Source organism: Hoplias malabaricus, chromosome X1, assembly GCF_029633855.1.
Source record: "Hoplias malabaricus isolate fHopMal1 chromosome X1, fHopMal1.hap1, whole genome shotgun sequence".
Lineage (NCBI taxonomy): Eukaryota > Metazoa > Chordata > Actinopteri > Characiformes > Erythrinidae > Hoplias > Hoplias malabaricus.
In genome coordinates, this window is record NC_089818.1 from 2,202,182 (window position 1) to 2,215,775 (window position 13,594).

Sequence of the window (13,594 nt, forward strand, 5' to 3'; positions counted from 1 at the left end):
ACAATGAAAATATCCATCCATCCATTATCTGTAACCGCTTATCCAATTTTAGGGTCGCGGGGGGTCCAGAGCCTACCTGGAATCATCGGGCGCAAGGCGGGAATACACCCTGGAGGGGGCGCCAGTCCTTCACAGGGCAACACAGCCACACACACATTCACTCACACCTACGGACACTTTTTCAAGTCGCCAATCCACCTGCAACGTGTGTTTTTGGAGCATGGGAGGAAACCGGAGCACCCGGAGGAAACCCACACGGACACGGGGAGAACACACCAACTCCTCACAGACAGTCACCCGGAGCGGGAATCGAACCCACAACCTCCAGGCCCCTGGAGCTGTGTGACTGCGACACTAACCTGTTGCACCACCGTGCCGCCCACAATGAAAATATATATTTATTAAAAAAAACTTTATTATTTCAGTTTGAGCTAGACCAAATCATTTGGTCAAGAAATGAAAGTCAGAATGGATGGAACATTTTTATCCATGGGGTGGTTCTTCCCCATCCTTTCCTATATGTGCATGTGATGGTTGATGTGCTATGTTTAGGGTCCCATGGTTCAGCTGTGGTGGGCTCTTTGCCATGCCTCCCACCATGATGGATCAGCTGGATGTGTGGGCGGATCCAGGGCTGGAGGGAGGCGACCAGGTGACTGTGGATTTCCTGTTGCCTACTGGATTATACATTCAGATGGATGTTCCCAGAGAGGGCACAATCCAACAGATCAAACAAGTGAGTGGCCTTGAAAGAATGAATGAATTAGAAAACAACGTGGGGTGGTGCATGCACACACATTCATTCATTCATTCATTCATTTTATATATATATATATATAAAATAATCTTCCACATTTTAACCCATCACTTGCAGTGAATACACAGACACCACACTAGTGAAATGGGGTCAGTGAAAACACACCTGGAGCACCCATTGCTGCACCTGTGTATATATGTTATGCCTTCAGGATTATCAAAATTGTTCAGAACACAAAAATGAAGGAAACTCATACTATTGGTGCAACATGTCCAGACTTATATGAGATGAATGTGAGTGAAGAGTGAAAGCAGTACTGCCCTACAAGTGCCTTACATACTTGGGAACTGTTGAAGAGCCAGGAAAATTTTTAGATTTCCTGCTGAAACATGTTATCTAAATTCCTTACATTTATGGAACTGTTTACATCTGTAGTATTCTGCTAGGATAATTACAAGACTAGTTAGTTAGTTGCAAGATAGTTGCTCTATCCAACTTAAAAAAAAAAAAAAAAAAATCTTTCACAGTGTTCTTTAATGCTGAAAAAAACAGTGCAGATATTATTTGGATGCATGGAGTCACTGAGGCGGTGGTAGGAAGTATGTCACGCTGATATGAGTGGATCTAATAGCAATCAATTGGAGTTTTTTAAACTGCAGCCACTCTATTAGACACACCTACCTAGTTCCTAGTAGATCCACTGTGTAAAGGAAAAGGGCTGTAGTTAAAATTAGTATTAGTATTTAGGCTGTAGTTAACCGAGCTTATAGTAAACGATAATTAAAAAAACGAACAGCTAAAGGGAACTGATGGATTTTAAAAGTACCTATATTATTTAGTGCTCTTAGATCTTAGAAGGTTTATAAAGTTTGGCCGTCTACTCTTAGTTCCTTGTATTAAGAAAAACACTGCAGGAGGAAGAGCATTTTCTCACAAAGCTCCTCAACTCTGGAATAGCCTTCCGTTTACTGTTTGGGGCTCAGACACACTCTCAATCTTTAAATCTAGATTAAAAACCTACCTTTTCAAACAAGCTAATCTACACTATCATGCTTGGCCATGCTGTTTTGTCTTAAATTAACTCTGCATCTACTTTTACCCTCCCTCAGAATCACTGACCACCTCCTCCTTCCTCAGACTCATATCACTAATATTCTGCCTTCACATTACTATAACCCATTTATCTGTCATCAGTTAACTTTTACTTCTGTTCTGTGTCTCTGGTGTCGATCCGAGGAGGATGGGTCTCCATATGAGTCTTGGTTCCTTCCCAAGTCTCTTCCTCGTGTGCTGACTGAGTTTTTCTTTGCCGCTGTTGCCCTTGGCTTGCTCATAGGAGGCTTGGACCCGGATCTCTGTAAAGCTGCTTTGTGACAACTTTCTGTTGTGAAATGCGCTATATAAATATAATTTGATTGACAGCTGAACAATAGCAGAGTGCTTGGGGTTGGTACTAACAGCACCGGCGCTTCTAGTGTTAATTTACATTAGTATTTCTCATTGAATATTTTTACTTTAAAACACCCATTACTTACATATCCACAATGAATAATTACTGGAAATCTGAGGCATTAAACTATTTGCATAACTCGTTTCTATCATATAACAGATTATTTTGACTTTGTTTACATTGTATTGATTTAAATATGCAGGAAGTCTATGTAACCAAAAGAAATCATCCATATCATCCTATAGCAATATTTTTGATTAATATAAATTGATTGCATTGAGCAACTAGCAAACTAATAAGATCTGATACTGATGTTGTGTAATTAGTACTGGATCATTAAACCCACTCCAGTTTGTCTGAACTTGGCTTAAAGATTGTAACTCCTTTAAGCTTGGAAGTTTTATACTCTTATATCCCACACTTGACACTGGTAAAGCGACCTTGAGCTCATGTACAGGTTCTCCAGAGTGTCCAATTCCATGCTCTTCTATAGACATCATAGATAAATGTATATCTTTGTCTACATGCATCTTAATTTAGTTGAATTCACCACTTAAACGCCTACACCTTTTGGCTTATGGACCTCTATTGTTCCTCAAATTTACCATTACACTTAGTGAAAGTGCTTTTTTTTTTTATTCTTCTACAGATGTTGTGGAAGCAAGCACAGGAATACCCCCTCTTCTCTCTGCTTGGGGAAATAAATGGTCACATCTTTGAATGTGTGAACCAGGCTGCAGTTCATGAAGAGCTGGAGGATGAGAGCAGGAGGCTATGTGACGTTCGACCATTTTTACCTGTTCTCAAACTCATCACTCGCAACTGTGGACGTGCTGAACGCCTGCTTGACTCCAAGATTGGTGTGCTCATTGGAAAAGGTACTATGAATTGTTTGAAAACTTTGTTGGCAAATTTTAAACATGGTCACATCTCAGATGTAATATGTTGAGAAATACATACCTGCCTTTCAGAATTAAATTACAAAATATTTGTGGTTAATTAGCCAACTGGGCCCTGGAGTACTGGAACTAAACACAGTCCACCTCTGCATCAAGGAATGAAACACTAGATCTAAACTGTATCAAATGAGTTTCATCTTGTTTTCAAGGAAAAAGTTACTTAAATTTATCATTGCCAAAAAGAAGTGGACCTAGCAGACTGTTCTCAACAACATATGCAAAGCCAAATTCTGTCATAGTATGGGTAAGAACATATCTTTTGATGTGGAGAAGTGCATTCAGATTTTCGAGACACATGCTGCCATTAAGGTGTTTTCTTAATTTCATTTTATTTTAGTAAGTCATTGCCAGACCTAATTCTGCCCATGCTTCAGCAGTGTAGCTTTATATTCACAGATAAGTTATGACTGAAATGTCTGCTGTCCAGATTTTTCTTGTGATCCACAATAAAAAGTAAAATTAGACAGTTGAGCAGCTGAAGTCTTGTAACAAGCAAGAATGGGCAGAATTTCCATTTGCGAAACTTCAACAAATAGTATCCAGAATTCCTAAATTATTAAATAGAGTTGTAAACATGCCTCTGTCCTAAATTTTATGGAGTGTGTTGCAGACATTAATTAAAATTTTGGCCATGGGCCACCAGTAATTTCTACTGCCAGTGTAAAATGAATTTAAGCGAGACTCGGTACTAGGTTCGCTTGTATTCAATATATCAGTGACACAGCTGCCTACTTTTTACAGTGCACAGTAAACTTTTAAGCAGGTGACAACTCTCTGGTGATTCTGAATGGGAAGAAGTAGGTTTTTGCTCTCTTTTGATACCTTACCAAAAGTACTTTATAAGCACAAGTCATATGCTTATCTTGTCAGTAAACTCCTCAGTAAATTAAGGCATAATCTCAGGTCCTTGTATCCCAAAAAAATAAAAAAATAAATAAATAAATAAAATTCCCAGTGCATACTGGGAAAAGTAACATGAGACTGGTCTTTTATTAATAATTGATGAGGGTGATGTACAAAACAGACATGCACTTACCAGTCCATCAGTTCTGGGAAACTGAAAACTTACCATGATCATTACTGAAAAATAAACAAATTAGCAATTAGCAGGGTCCTCTCTGTCCCTGTGGGAAGCGGGGGGACATTAGTGCACACCGCATGGATAATTTGATTTTGAAGCAATATGATGCTATCCAGAAAATATCAGCCTGTTTTTCACTGCAGGGGAAAACGCTTCTTCTAGTACGCAGGAAGAAAGCCATATATCAATTCTATGCAAAGAAATACTCTCAGCCTGAGATCATCTTCTCTGGGCCAAAAGACAGTATACGTTATAGTGGTCAGATGAGGCCACATATCAGGGCTTATTTTTAGGAAAAAGGGAAACAGGTTCCCTGTGCCAGGATCTCTGAAAGAATCATCCACACAGTTCTGTGCAAAAATATCAGTATTCATTGTGATTTTAAACATGAAAATGCCAAGCCTCATTCAGCAAATTCTAAAACAGCATAGTTTTAAAAACAGTGTTTGTGCTTGATTGGCCTGCAATCTAGATCCATTCATTTCCTTTGGATCATAATGATGAGAAACAGACAATGGCAATAACCTTTGAATAGCTGAAGACTTAAATCTGGACTGGGCAAATATTCCACCTGAAACACAGTTCAGTTAGTATCCCCTGTTCGCAAATGAATAAAAATATTTTGCCTTTAAAATTCTGATACATGTTATTTCAAGCATTTCTATGATTTCTAGAGTGTATGGTTTCCTGATTCACTTTGGTATAGGCACTTTAGTGTATACTTGATAAATACTCTGAAAGCACCTTTTGTCAATGGGCAAACCATTCTGAAAGTTGTGGATAGTTTCGGCAAAGCTTATTCCTGTCCCACAGAATGACTTTGCCCTTGTGCACAAAGTAAGGTCAATAAAATCTTTGTTTGACTCAACCTCCTGGGATGAATTGGAATGTCATTTGCAAGCCAGGCCAAACCTAGTGCAACATCATCTCATAAATGTTGTTTATTAGGATAAATTCCCACTGGTGCATTCCAAAATTCTGTGAAAACCTTCCAAAAAATGTGCTGACTATTATAGCTGCTAAAAGGGGGACAGACCCATAAAGATACCCATGGCTTTAGACCTGATATACAACAAAGTTCATATAGGTGTGATGATCAGGTGACCTTAAAATTTGTCCCTGGTCATATAGTGTAAGTCTGTGCTTAACTAATACAAAGCTTTTACTGAATGCCATCTCACCTTTTGTATTCAGGGCTGCATGAGCTGGATGGCTTGCAGGAACAGGAAGTAAAGGATTTTCGGTCCAAGATGCAACGAATCACTGAAGAGAAAATGCAGAGTGTGCAGATGATGTCATGGATGGAATGGCTTCAGAGCTGCTTCTCTCCTCAGATAGAGGTGGGGCCACTTAATGGGTTCAATGACCGGAATGAGGGTGACATCAAAATCACTATGCACTACAACCAGTCCCAGGTACAAACTTACTTTATTGTGCACACATCCAATACAGTCAAACACAAAATAAATGTGGATCGTGCAATTATTATTTATATTCCTTACATTCCTTACATTCTCATCCTCCCTGCCCCCATATTCCACAGGACACTGCAAGTCTTAAAGTGCCATTGAGCTGTACTGTAGCAGAGCTGATGGAGCAGGCTCTCCGAAAATGGCTGACCACTCATAGCTCAGAGGAAAACAAAGGTTGCCTTGCTGAATATGTCCTGAGAGTCAGTGGCAAGCTGGAATTCTTGTTCAGAGAACATGCACTTATTCACTACAAAGTAAGTATTAAAAGGAAGCTGAAGCCAATAAGTGGGGTATCAATATATTCACAAAATGTATACATTGTTTAAAGGTAACATTTAAAATGCTTTATGAATTCACAGTTAAATTCATAAAGTTGAAATATTTACTTAATCTTGTGCAAATCCTTCCCAGGATATTGGAAGCTCTTATAGCTGCAAAGAGTGGATGAAGTCCACATTTAATGCCTATGGATTTTGAATGGGATGTCATAATCTCGTGTAGCGGTAAATTGTAGATTGTAGTCCCGAACACTTGACTCCATATAGTTTACAAGGTACATTTTGTATACATATATAAACCTAGAACCTTTCCCTGGATCCAGGCCTTGGGGTAGTGTCCGACAGCAAGCGCCTGGTGGCTGGGCAGCCCACGTGACCCAGCCAGGCTCAGCCTGAAAAGGCAGCATGGGAAGATCATGTGGGCTCACCACCTGCAAGATCCACAGTAGGGGTGTGGTGCAATGCCCATTGGGCACAGAATGGAAATTTGGGTTGTTGGGCGAACTCTCCGTGATCATGTGAGGAGCTCAGTGATTAGGGTGTAGCTCGGAGTAGATTCACTGCTCCTTCGTGTTGAGAGGAGCTGGTTGAGGTGGTTCGGGCATCTGATAAGGATGCTTCCTGGCATTTAAACAATAATATAAAAAAAATTATTAAAACAAGTTGCCTGGGTAGGTCTGGAGGCTATTAGATCTTAGATGTATGAGGTGGAGTGAGCTAGGATTGGATCCAAATTCTGCAGGAACTTGTATTACCAGGAGAGGGTCCATGTCTAGTAATCTAAAGTTTTGTTCAGTCAACTTATCTATTCTATCCAGTTTTATTTATAGAGTGCTTTTCACAACAGATGATGATACAACCAGTTTTACAGAATTAAATCCTAGCCCCAAGCAAGCAATTAAAGGTGACAACGGCAAAGAAAAAAAAAAAAGTATCAAGGCTTGATATAAGCAGTATTGTCAACCGAATGCCAGTGATACCACCACTCACATATCAGCAAAAAATTTCATCAGTTATCAGAACTTAAGTTTTACCTCAAATCAAATTGTTTGTTTGTTTATCTGCAGTATATCAGATCATGTTTGCTAGCTCAGGAGATCCCCCACTTGACAATGGTTCATTGCAATGAGGTGAAGACCATGTTTGAACACGAAATCAGCACCATTGGATCTGTGCTTACATGGAAGTCCTCTAATCCTCCTCTCCCACTTCCCCCTAAGCGGAGAGGGCAGTCAGTAAGTAACATTTTTAGAAGACCTTATCTATAAATAACACTGAACTTGAATCAATTAAATTACTCAATTAAATAGCTATTTAATGCACATATAGTATCATTTCTTGTGACTGGGCAGCTATTTATTTTTTTACATAGCATTTTTCCCTGGAGGAAAAAAGTTACCCACTAATAGCATGTAGTACCTCCAGGAGCACAAACAACTGTTGTCAGTCATTTTGGCATTAACTAGCCAAGGATTAGTTTCTTGATGTAGGTGACTCAATGTTTGGTCAGATTTTGTGGGTACCTTCCCTGGCATTTTACTTGTTGTTCCTTTGGTTTAATTTCACAATGATTCAAATCAGAGGATTTTGTAGGCCAGTCTAGATGTGTGAATTTGCAGTCATTTTGTCACTTTAACTCACTGACCCATTTTTATGTAATTAAAACACCCCCAGAGCAGAGCATCAGAGCCTCTTCCAGCTTGAACCACACCTTGCATGCTGTCCTCGTTGAAAGCTTTCTGAGGTCTATGATGAATAAGACTCTTAGCATCAACATATAGGCAGAAATGAGATTTGTCTGACCATTTCCAGTCATGAACAGTCCATTTAACTACCACCTTCAATGCGCAAAGTGCCTTTTTTCCCTACTCCAGGGAGTGGCGTGTGTGTGTAAACAAACAAACACTTTCTATGTTGTTTCTTTGCAGCAAATGCATATATGTGTTTGGGATGTCCAGTCTCTGTTTAAAATTACTTTAGTGAAGGGCATTAAGGTCAATGCAGAAGAGACGGCAAAGGTAAGTCTCAGTGCTTGTTGGTTACATTTGGTCATATTATAATAATAATAATGTATGATATATAATAAAATCCAAATAAGTATAATAATATATAAGGTTTAAAGATTTGAGCAATTGTCTGTCTCTTTCCCAGGTGCAGGTCCGTGCTGGGCTGTTCCATGGTACGGAGATGCTGTGTAAGACAGCAGTAAGCAACGAGATCAGTGGTCGTTCTGAGTATGTATGGAACAGGACTTTAGAGTTCGACATCTCCATCTGTGACCTGCCACGCATGGCTCGCCTCTGTTTTACCATCTATGCCGTGATGGACAAAGTCAAAAAGCAGAAATCTACCAAAAACCCACAAATTAACAAATATCAGACTATCCGAAAAGCAGGAAAAGTGGTGAGAATTTTGCAAGAGAATTTTGAGGAGTTCTGAATTAGATGGGGAAGAAACAAAGATTTTATTCTATTTCATCTCTTCTTTTTATATATAGCATTATCCAATTGCATGGGTGAATACAATGGTGTTTGACTACAAAGGACAGCTGAAGACTGGTGACATCATCTTACATACCTGGTCCTCTTTTCCTGGTGAGACAGCTTAAACTCATGTGGGAATTTGTATAATTACTTCTACTTCTGCTGAGGGTTGGGTAAATATGAATTTTACAGGGGACTCTACAGTGCCTTGCGAAAGTATTTGGCCCCCTCGAACTTTTCAATCTTTTGCCACATTTCAGGGGACACAATTGTGGAGTAGAATGAAATTTATTGGATGTGTCAAACTTTTTAAAAAAAATAAAATAAAAAAACTGAAAAGTGGGGCGTGCAATATTATTCGCCCCCCTTGTGTTAATACTTTGTAGTGCCACCTTTTGCTGCAATTACAGCTGCAAGTCACTTGGGGTATGTCTCTATCAGTTTTGCACATCGAGAGACTGAAATTCTTGCCCATTCTTCCTTGCAAAACAGCTAGAGCTCAGTGAGGTTGGATGGAGAGCACAGCAGAGCAGAGCACAGATGAACAGCAGTCTTCAGCTCGTTCCACAGATTCTCGATTGGATTCAGGTCTGGACTTTGACTTGGCCATTCGAACACCTGGATATGTTTTATTTGTGAACAATTCCATTGTAGATTTGGCTTTATGTTTGGATCATTGTTGGAAGATAAATCTCCGTCTCAGGTCTCTTGCAGACTCCATCAGGTTTTCTTCCAGAATGATCCTGTATTCTGCCCCATCCATCTTGCCATCAATTTTGACCATCTTCCCTGTCCCTGCTGACGAAAAGCAGGCCCAAACCATGATGCTGCCACCACAATGTTTCACAGTGGGTATGGTGTGTTCAGGGTGATGAGCTGTGTTGTTTTACGCCAAGCAATTTGACTTTGGTTACATCTGACCAGAACACCTTCTTACACATGTTTGGTGTGGCTTGTGGCAAACTTTAAATGAGACTTTTTCTGGATATTTTTGAGAAATGGCTTTCTTCTTGCCACACTTCCATAAAGGGCAGATTTGTGCAGTGTTCGACTGATTGTTGTCCTATGGACAGACACTCCCACCTCAGCTGTAGACCTCTGCAGTTCATCCAGAGTGATCATGGGCCTCTTGGCTGCATCTCTGATCAGGCTTCTCCTCTTTCAAGATGAAAGTTTAGAGGGACAGCTGGGTAGATTTGCAGTGGTCTGATACTCCTTTCATTTCAATATGATTGCTTGCACAGTCCCTTCCTCGATCAAGGCCTTGTCGTGGCGTCGTCGGGAGCTGTTAGCTCCCAGTAGGGTCTCCCATGGCAAACAGGTCTGGAGTGAAGATCCAAACAAACATGATCCAAAAGCATTCCTATGAGTACACCCATTAAAATTCAGTGTACCCTGCCCGGGAAAGGGTTACCGGGACCTACCCCTGGAGCCAGGCCTGGGGGTAGTGTCCGACGGCGAGCGCCTGGTGGCCGGGCAGCCCACGTAACCCGGCTGGGCTCAGCCCTAAATGGCAACGTGGGAGGATCATGTTCGCTCACCACCCGCAAGATCCAGAGTAGGGGTTCGGTGCAATGCCCATCGGGCACAGAGCGGGGGCGAAGGGGCCCCTGGCATCGTGGAACTTGTCAGCGGAAACTGGTTCTTGGTACGTGGAACTGGGGGGGAAAGAGCCAGAGCTGGTGCATGAGGTTGAGAGATACCAGCTAGATATAGTTGGGCTCACCTCTACACACAGTGTAGGCTCTGGAACCAAACGCCTCGATAGCGGTTGGTCTCTCTCCTACTCAGGAGTTGCACAGGGTTAGAGGCGCCGGGCGGGTGTGGGGATACTCACAAGTCCCCGGCTGGCGCCTGTACAGCTGAAGTTTGTCCCAGTAAATGAGAGGGTCGCCTCAATGCGGCTCCGGCTTGCAGAGAGGAAAACTTTGACTGTTGTGTGTGCGTATGCACCGAACAGCAGCTCAGAGTATTCGGCCTTCTTGGAGGAACGGACTGCCTGATCTAAACCCGAGTGGTGTGATGTTGTTGGACTTCTGTGCTAGCCATGGTTTGTCCATAACGAACACCATGTTCGAACATAAGATTGCTCATAAGTGTACTTGGTACCAGAGCACTCTGGGCTAAAGGTCAATGATCGACTTTGTGGTTGTGTCTTCTGACCTGAGGCCGTATGTTTTGGACACTCGGGTAAAGAGAGGGGCTGAGCTGTCAACCGATCACCATCTGGTGGTGAGTTGGATCTGATGGCGGGGAAAGCTGCCGGACAGACCTGGTAAACCCAAACGTATAGTGAGGGTGTGCTGGGAAAAGCTGGCAGATGACTCTGTCCGGATGGATTTCAACTCTCACCTCCAAGAGAACATGTTCCGGAGGAGGTAGGGGGTATGGAGTCTGACTGGACACTGTTCCGGACCTCCATCGTGGAAGCGGCTGCATGTAGCTGTGGTCAAAAGCTTGTCGGTGCCTGTTATGGCAGCAACCCAAGAACCCGTTGGTGGACACCGGGGGTGAGGGAAGCTGTCAAGCGGAAGAAGGAGGCTTTTTAAGATTGGCTAGCTCGGGGAACTTCCGATTCTGCGGATGGGTACCGGCAGGCGAAATGGTTTGGAGAGGCCATGGAGAATGACTTCCGGGCGGCCTCAAAGAGGTTCTGGAAAACACTCTGATAGCTCAGGAGGGGGAGGGGGGACACTTTCCAAGCTGTGCTCAGCAAGGATGGTGAAACTCTGAACTTGACTGAGCGTATTGTTGGGAGTTGAAAGGAGCACTTTGAGGAACTCCTTAACCCGAGAGACATGCCTCCTGTGCAGGAGGTAGGGCCAGAAGTGTCTGGGGGGTCAGATTCCATTTCCTTGGCTGAAGTCACTGAGGTGGTGAAAAAGATTCGCAGTGGCAAAGCTCCAGGAGTGGATGAGATTCGCCCAGAGTTACTGAAGGCACTCGATACTGTGGGGCTGTCTTGGATGACATGCCTATACAATATTGCATGGACCTCGGGAACGGTGCCTTTGGATTGGCAAACCGGGGTGTTGGTTCCTATTTTCAAAAAAGGGGACCGGAGAAAGTGTGCCAATAATCGTGGCATTACACTTCTCAGCCTCCCGGGGAAAGTCTATGCCAAGGTGCTGGAAAGGAGAATCCGTCCGATAGTTGAACCTAGGATTTTGGAGGAACAATGCGGATTTCGTCCTGGCCGTGGAACTATGGACCAACTCTTTACTTTTGCACAGATGATTGAGGGGGCGTGGGAATTTGCTACTCCACTCTACACATGCTTTGTGGATTTGGAGAAGGCATATGATCGTGTTCACCAAGAAATTCTGTGGGAGGTGCTCCGGGAGTATGGGGTGCCAGGGTCGCTCTGGCGAGCCGTACGGTCCTTGTACTCTCAGAGTATGAGTTGTGTTCGCATCCTTGGTAGTAAGTCAGGCTTGTTCAGTGTGGGCATTGGACTCCGTCAGGGCTGTGCCTTATCTCCACTCCTGTTCCTGATATTCATGGACAGGGTGGCGCGGCGTAGCCTGGGGCAGGAGGGCTTCCGTCGAGGAGCTCAGGAGGTGGCATCTCTGCTTTTTGCGGACGATGTTGTTCTTCTGGCTTCTTCACACGGAGGCCTCCAGCGTTCACTTGAGCAGTTTGCAGCCGAGTGGGAAGCGGTCGGTATGTGGATCAGCACCTCCAAGTCTGAGGCCATGGTTATCTCCCGGAAACAGATGGCATGCTCCCTTCAGGTAAGGGGTGAGAACCTGCCCCAAGTCAAGGAGTTCAAGTATCTCGGGTTCTTGTTCACGAGTGATGAGAAGAGGGATGGTGAGATTGACCGTAGGATAGGTGCAGCGGTAATGCGGTCACTGTACCGCACCGTTGTGGTGAAGAGAGAGCTGAGCCATAAAGCAAAGCTCTCAATTTAGCGGTCAGTCTACGTTCCCACTCTCACCTATGGTCATGAGCTCTGGGTACCGAAACCGAAAGAACAAGATCGCGGATACAAGCGGCCGAAATTAGCTTTCTCCGACGGGTCGCTGGGCGTACTCACCGTGATCGGGTGAGGAGCTCAGTGACTAGGGAGGAGCTCGGAGTAGAGTCGCTGCTCCTTCGCATTGAGAGAAGTCAGTTGAGGTGGTTTGGGCATCTGATCAGGATGCCTCCTGGATGCCTCCCACTGGAGGTATACCAGGCACGTCCAACTGGAAAGAGGCTCCGGACACGCTGGATGGATTATATCTCCCGGCTGTCCTGGGAACGCCTTGGGATCCCCCAGGAGGAATTTGTGGATGTTGCAAGGGACAGTGACGTCTGGGCTTCTTTGCTCGCCCTGTTGCCACCGCGACCCTGAAATGGAGAAGCGGAAAAGAAAATGATGATGATGCTTGCACAGTGCTCCTTGGGATGTTTAAAGCTTGGGTAATCTTCTTGTATCCAAATCCGGCTTTAAACTTCCTCACTGAACTTCTGGAGTGAGTTTGCTGCACTGAAAGTAAAGGGGCAGAATAATATTGCATACCCCACTTTTCAGTTTTTTTTATTTGTTAAAAAATTTGACACACCCAATAAATTTAATTCCACTTCACGATTGTGTCCCACTTGATGATTCTTCACAAAAAATTTAAATTTTATATCTTTGTTTGAAGCCTGAAATGTGGCAAAAGGTTGAAAAGTTCAAGGGGGCCAAATAATTTCGCAAGGCACTGTATATACTGTGTAGTGTATGTTTAAATGTTTTATTAATGTCAGATTGAGAAGGCAAAGTTGTGTTATTAGTTGGTTGTCTTTTTTTTTTGTTTTTTTTAATTTATAACCTTATTAGATGAGCTGGAGGAGATGTTGAACCCTATTGGAACAGTCCAAACAAATCCATACACAGAGAATGCCACAGCACTTCACATCTGCTTTCCAGAATACTCTGTGCATCCTGTCGTGTTTCCACCTTTTGACAAAGTATGTATATACAATACAAAATAAAATATATACATGCCTCATTTCCAGGAATGTTGGGATGCTGTGCGAAATGTAGAAACAGAAAGCAATAATGTGCAAATCAGTTAAAGATTATCTTGCATTCATTCTTTCATTGTCTGTAATCCTCATTCAGTTCAGGGCGGTGGTGGGTC

At 43.0% G+C, this 13,594-nt stretch overlaps 1 protein-coding gene across 2 annotated transcripts in view; it reads left to right on the forward strand.

Annotated features, from left to right (window-relative positions):
- LOC136675725 (phosphatidylinositol 4,5-bisphosphate 3-kinase catalytic subunit beta isoform-like) overlaps positions 1 to 13,594 on the forward strand; it is a 51,875-nt gene that overhangs the window by 18,026 nt on the left and 20,255 nt on the right. For both annotated transcript variants that reach the window (XM_066652450.1, XM_066652449.1), the window contains exons 3-11: positions 553 to 736; positions 2,857 to 3,085; positions 5,442 to 5,662; positions 5,791 to 5,973; positions 7,065 to 7,232; positions 7,926 to 8,015; positions 8,149 to 8,400; positions 8,495 to 8,591; positions 13,291 to 13,421. In XM_066652450.1, coding sequence (XP_066508547.1) covers positions 587 to 736; positions 2,857 to 3,085; positions 5,442 to 5,662; positions 5,791 to 5,973; positions 7,065 to 7,232; positions 7,926 to 8,015; positions 8,149 to 8,400; positions 8,495 to 8,591; positions 13,291 to 13,421 — 1,521 coding nt within the window. In that variant the 5' untranslated portion in view covers positions 553 to 586. The remainder of the gene's footprint in view (positions 1 to 552; positions 737 to 2,856; positions 3,086 to 5,441; positions 5,663 to 5,790; positions 5,974 to 7,064; positions 7,233 to 7,925; positions 8,016 to 8,148; positions 8,401 to 8,494; positions 8,592 to 13,290; positions 13,422 to 13,594) is intronic.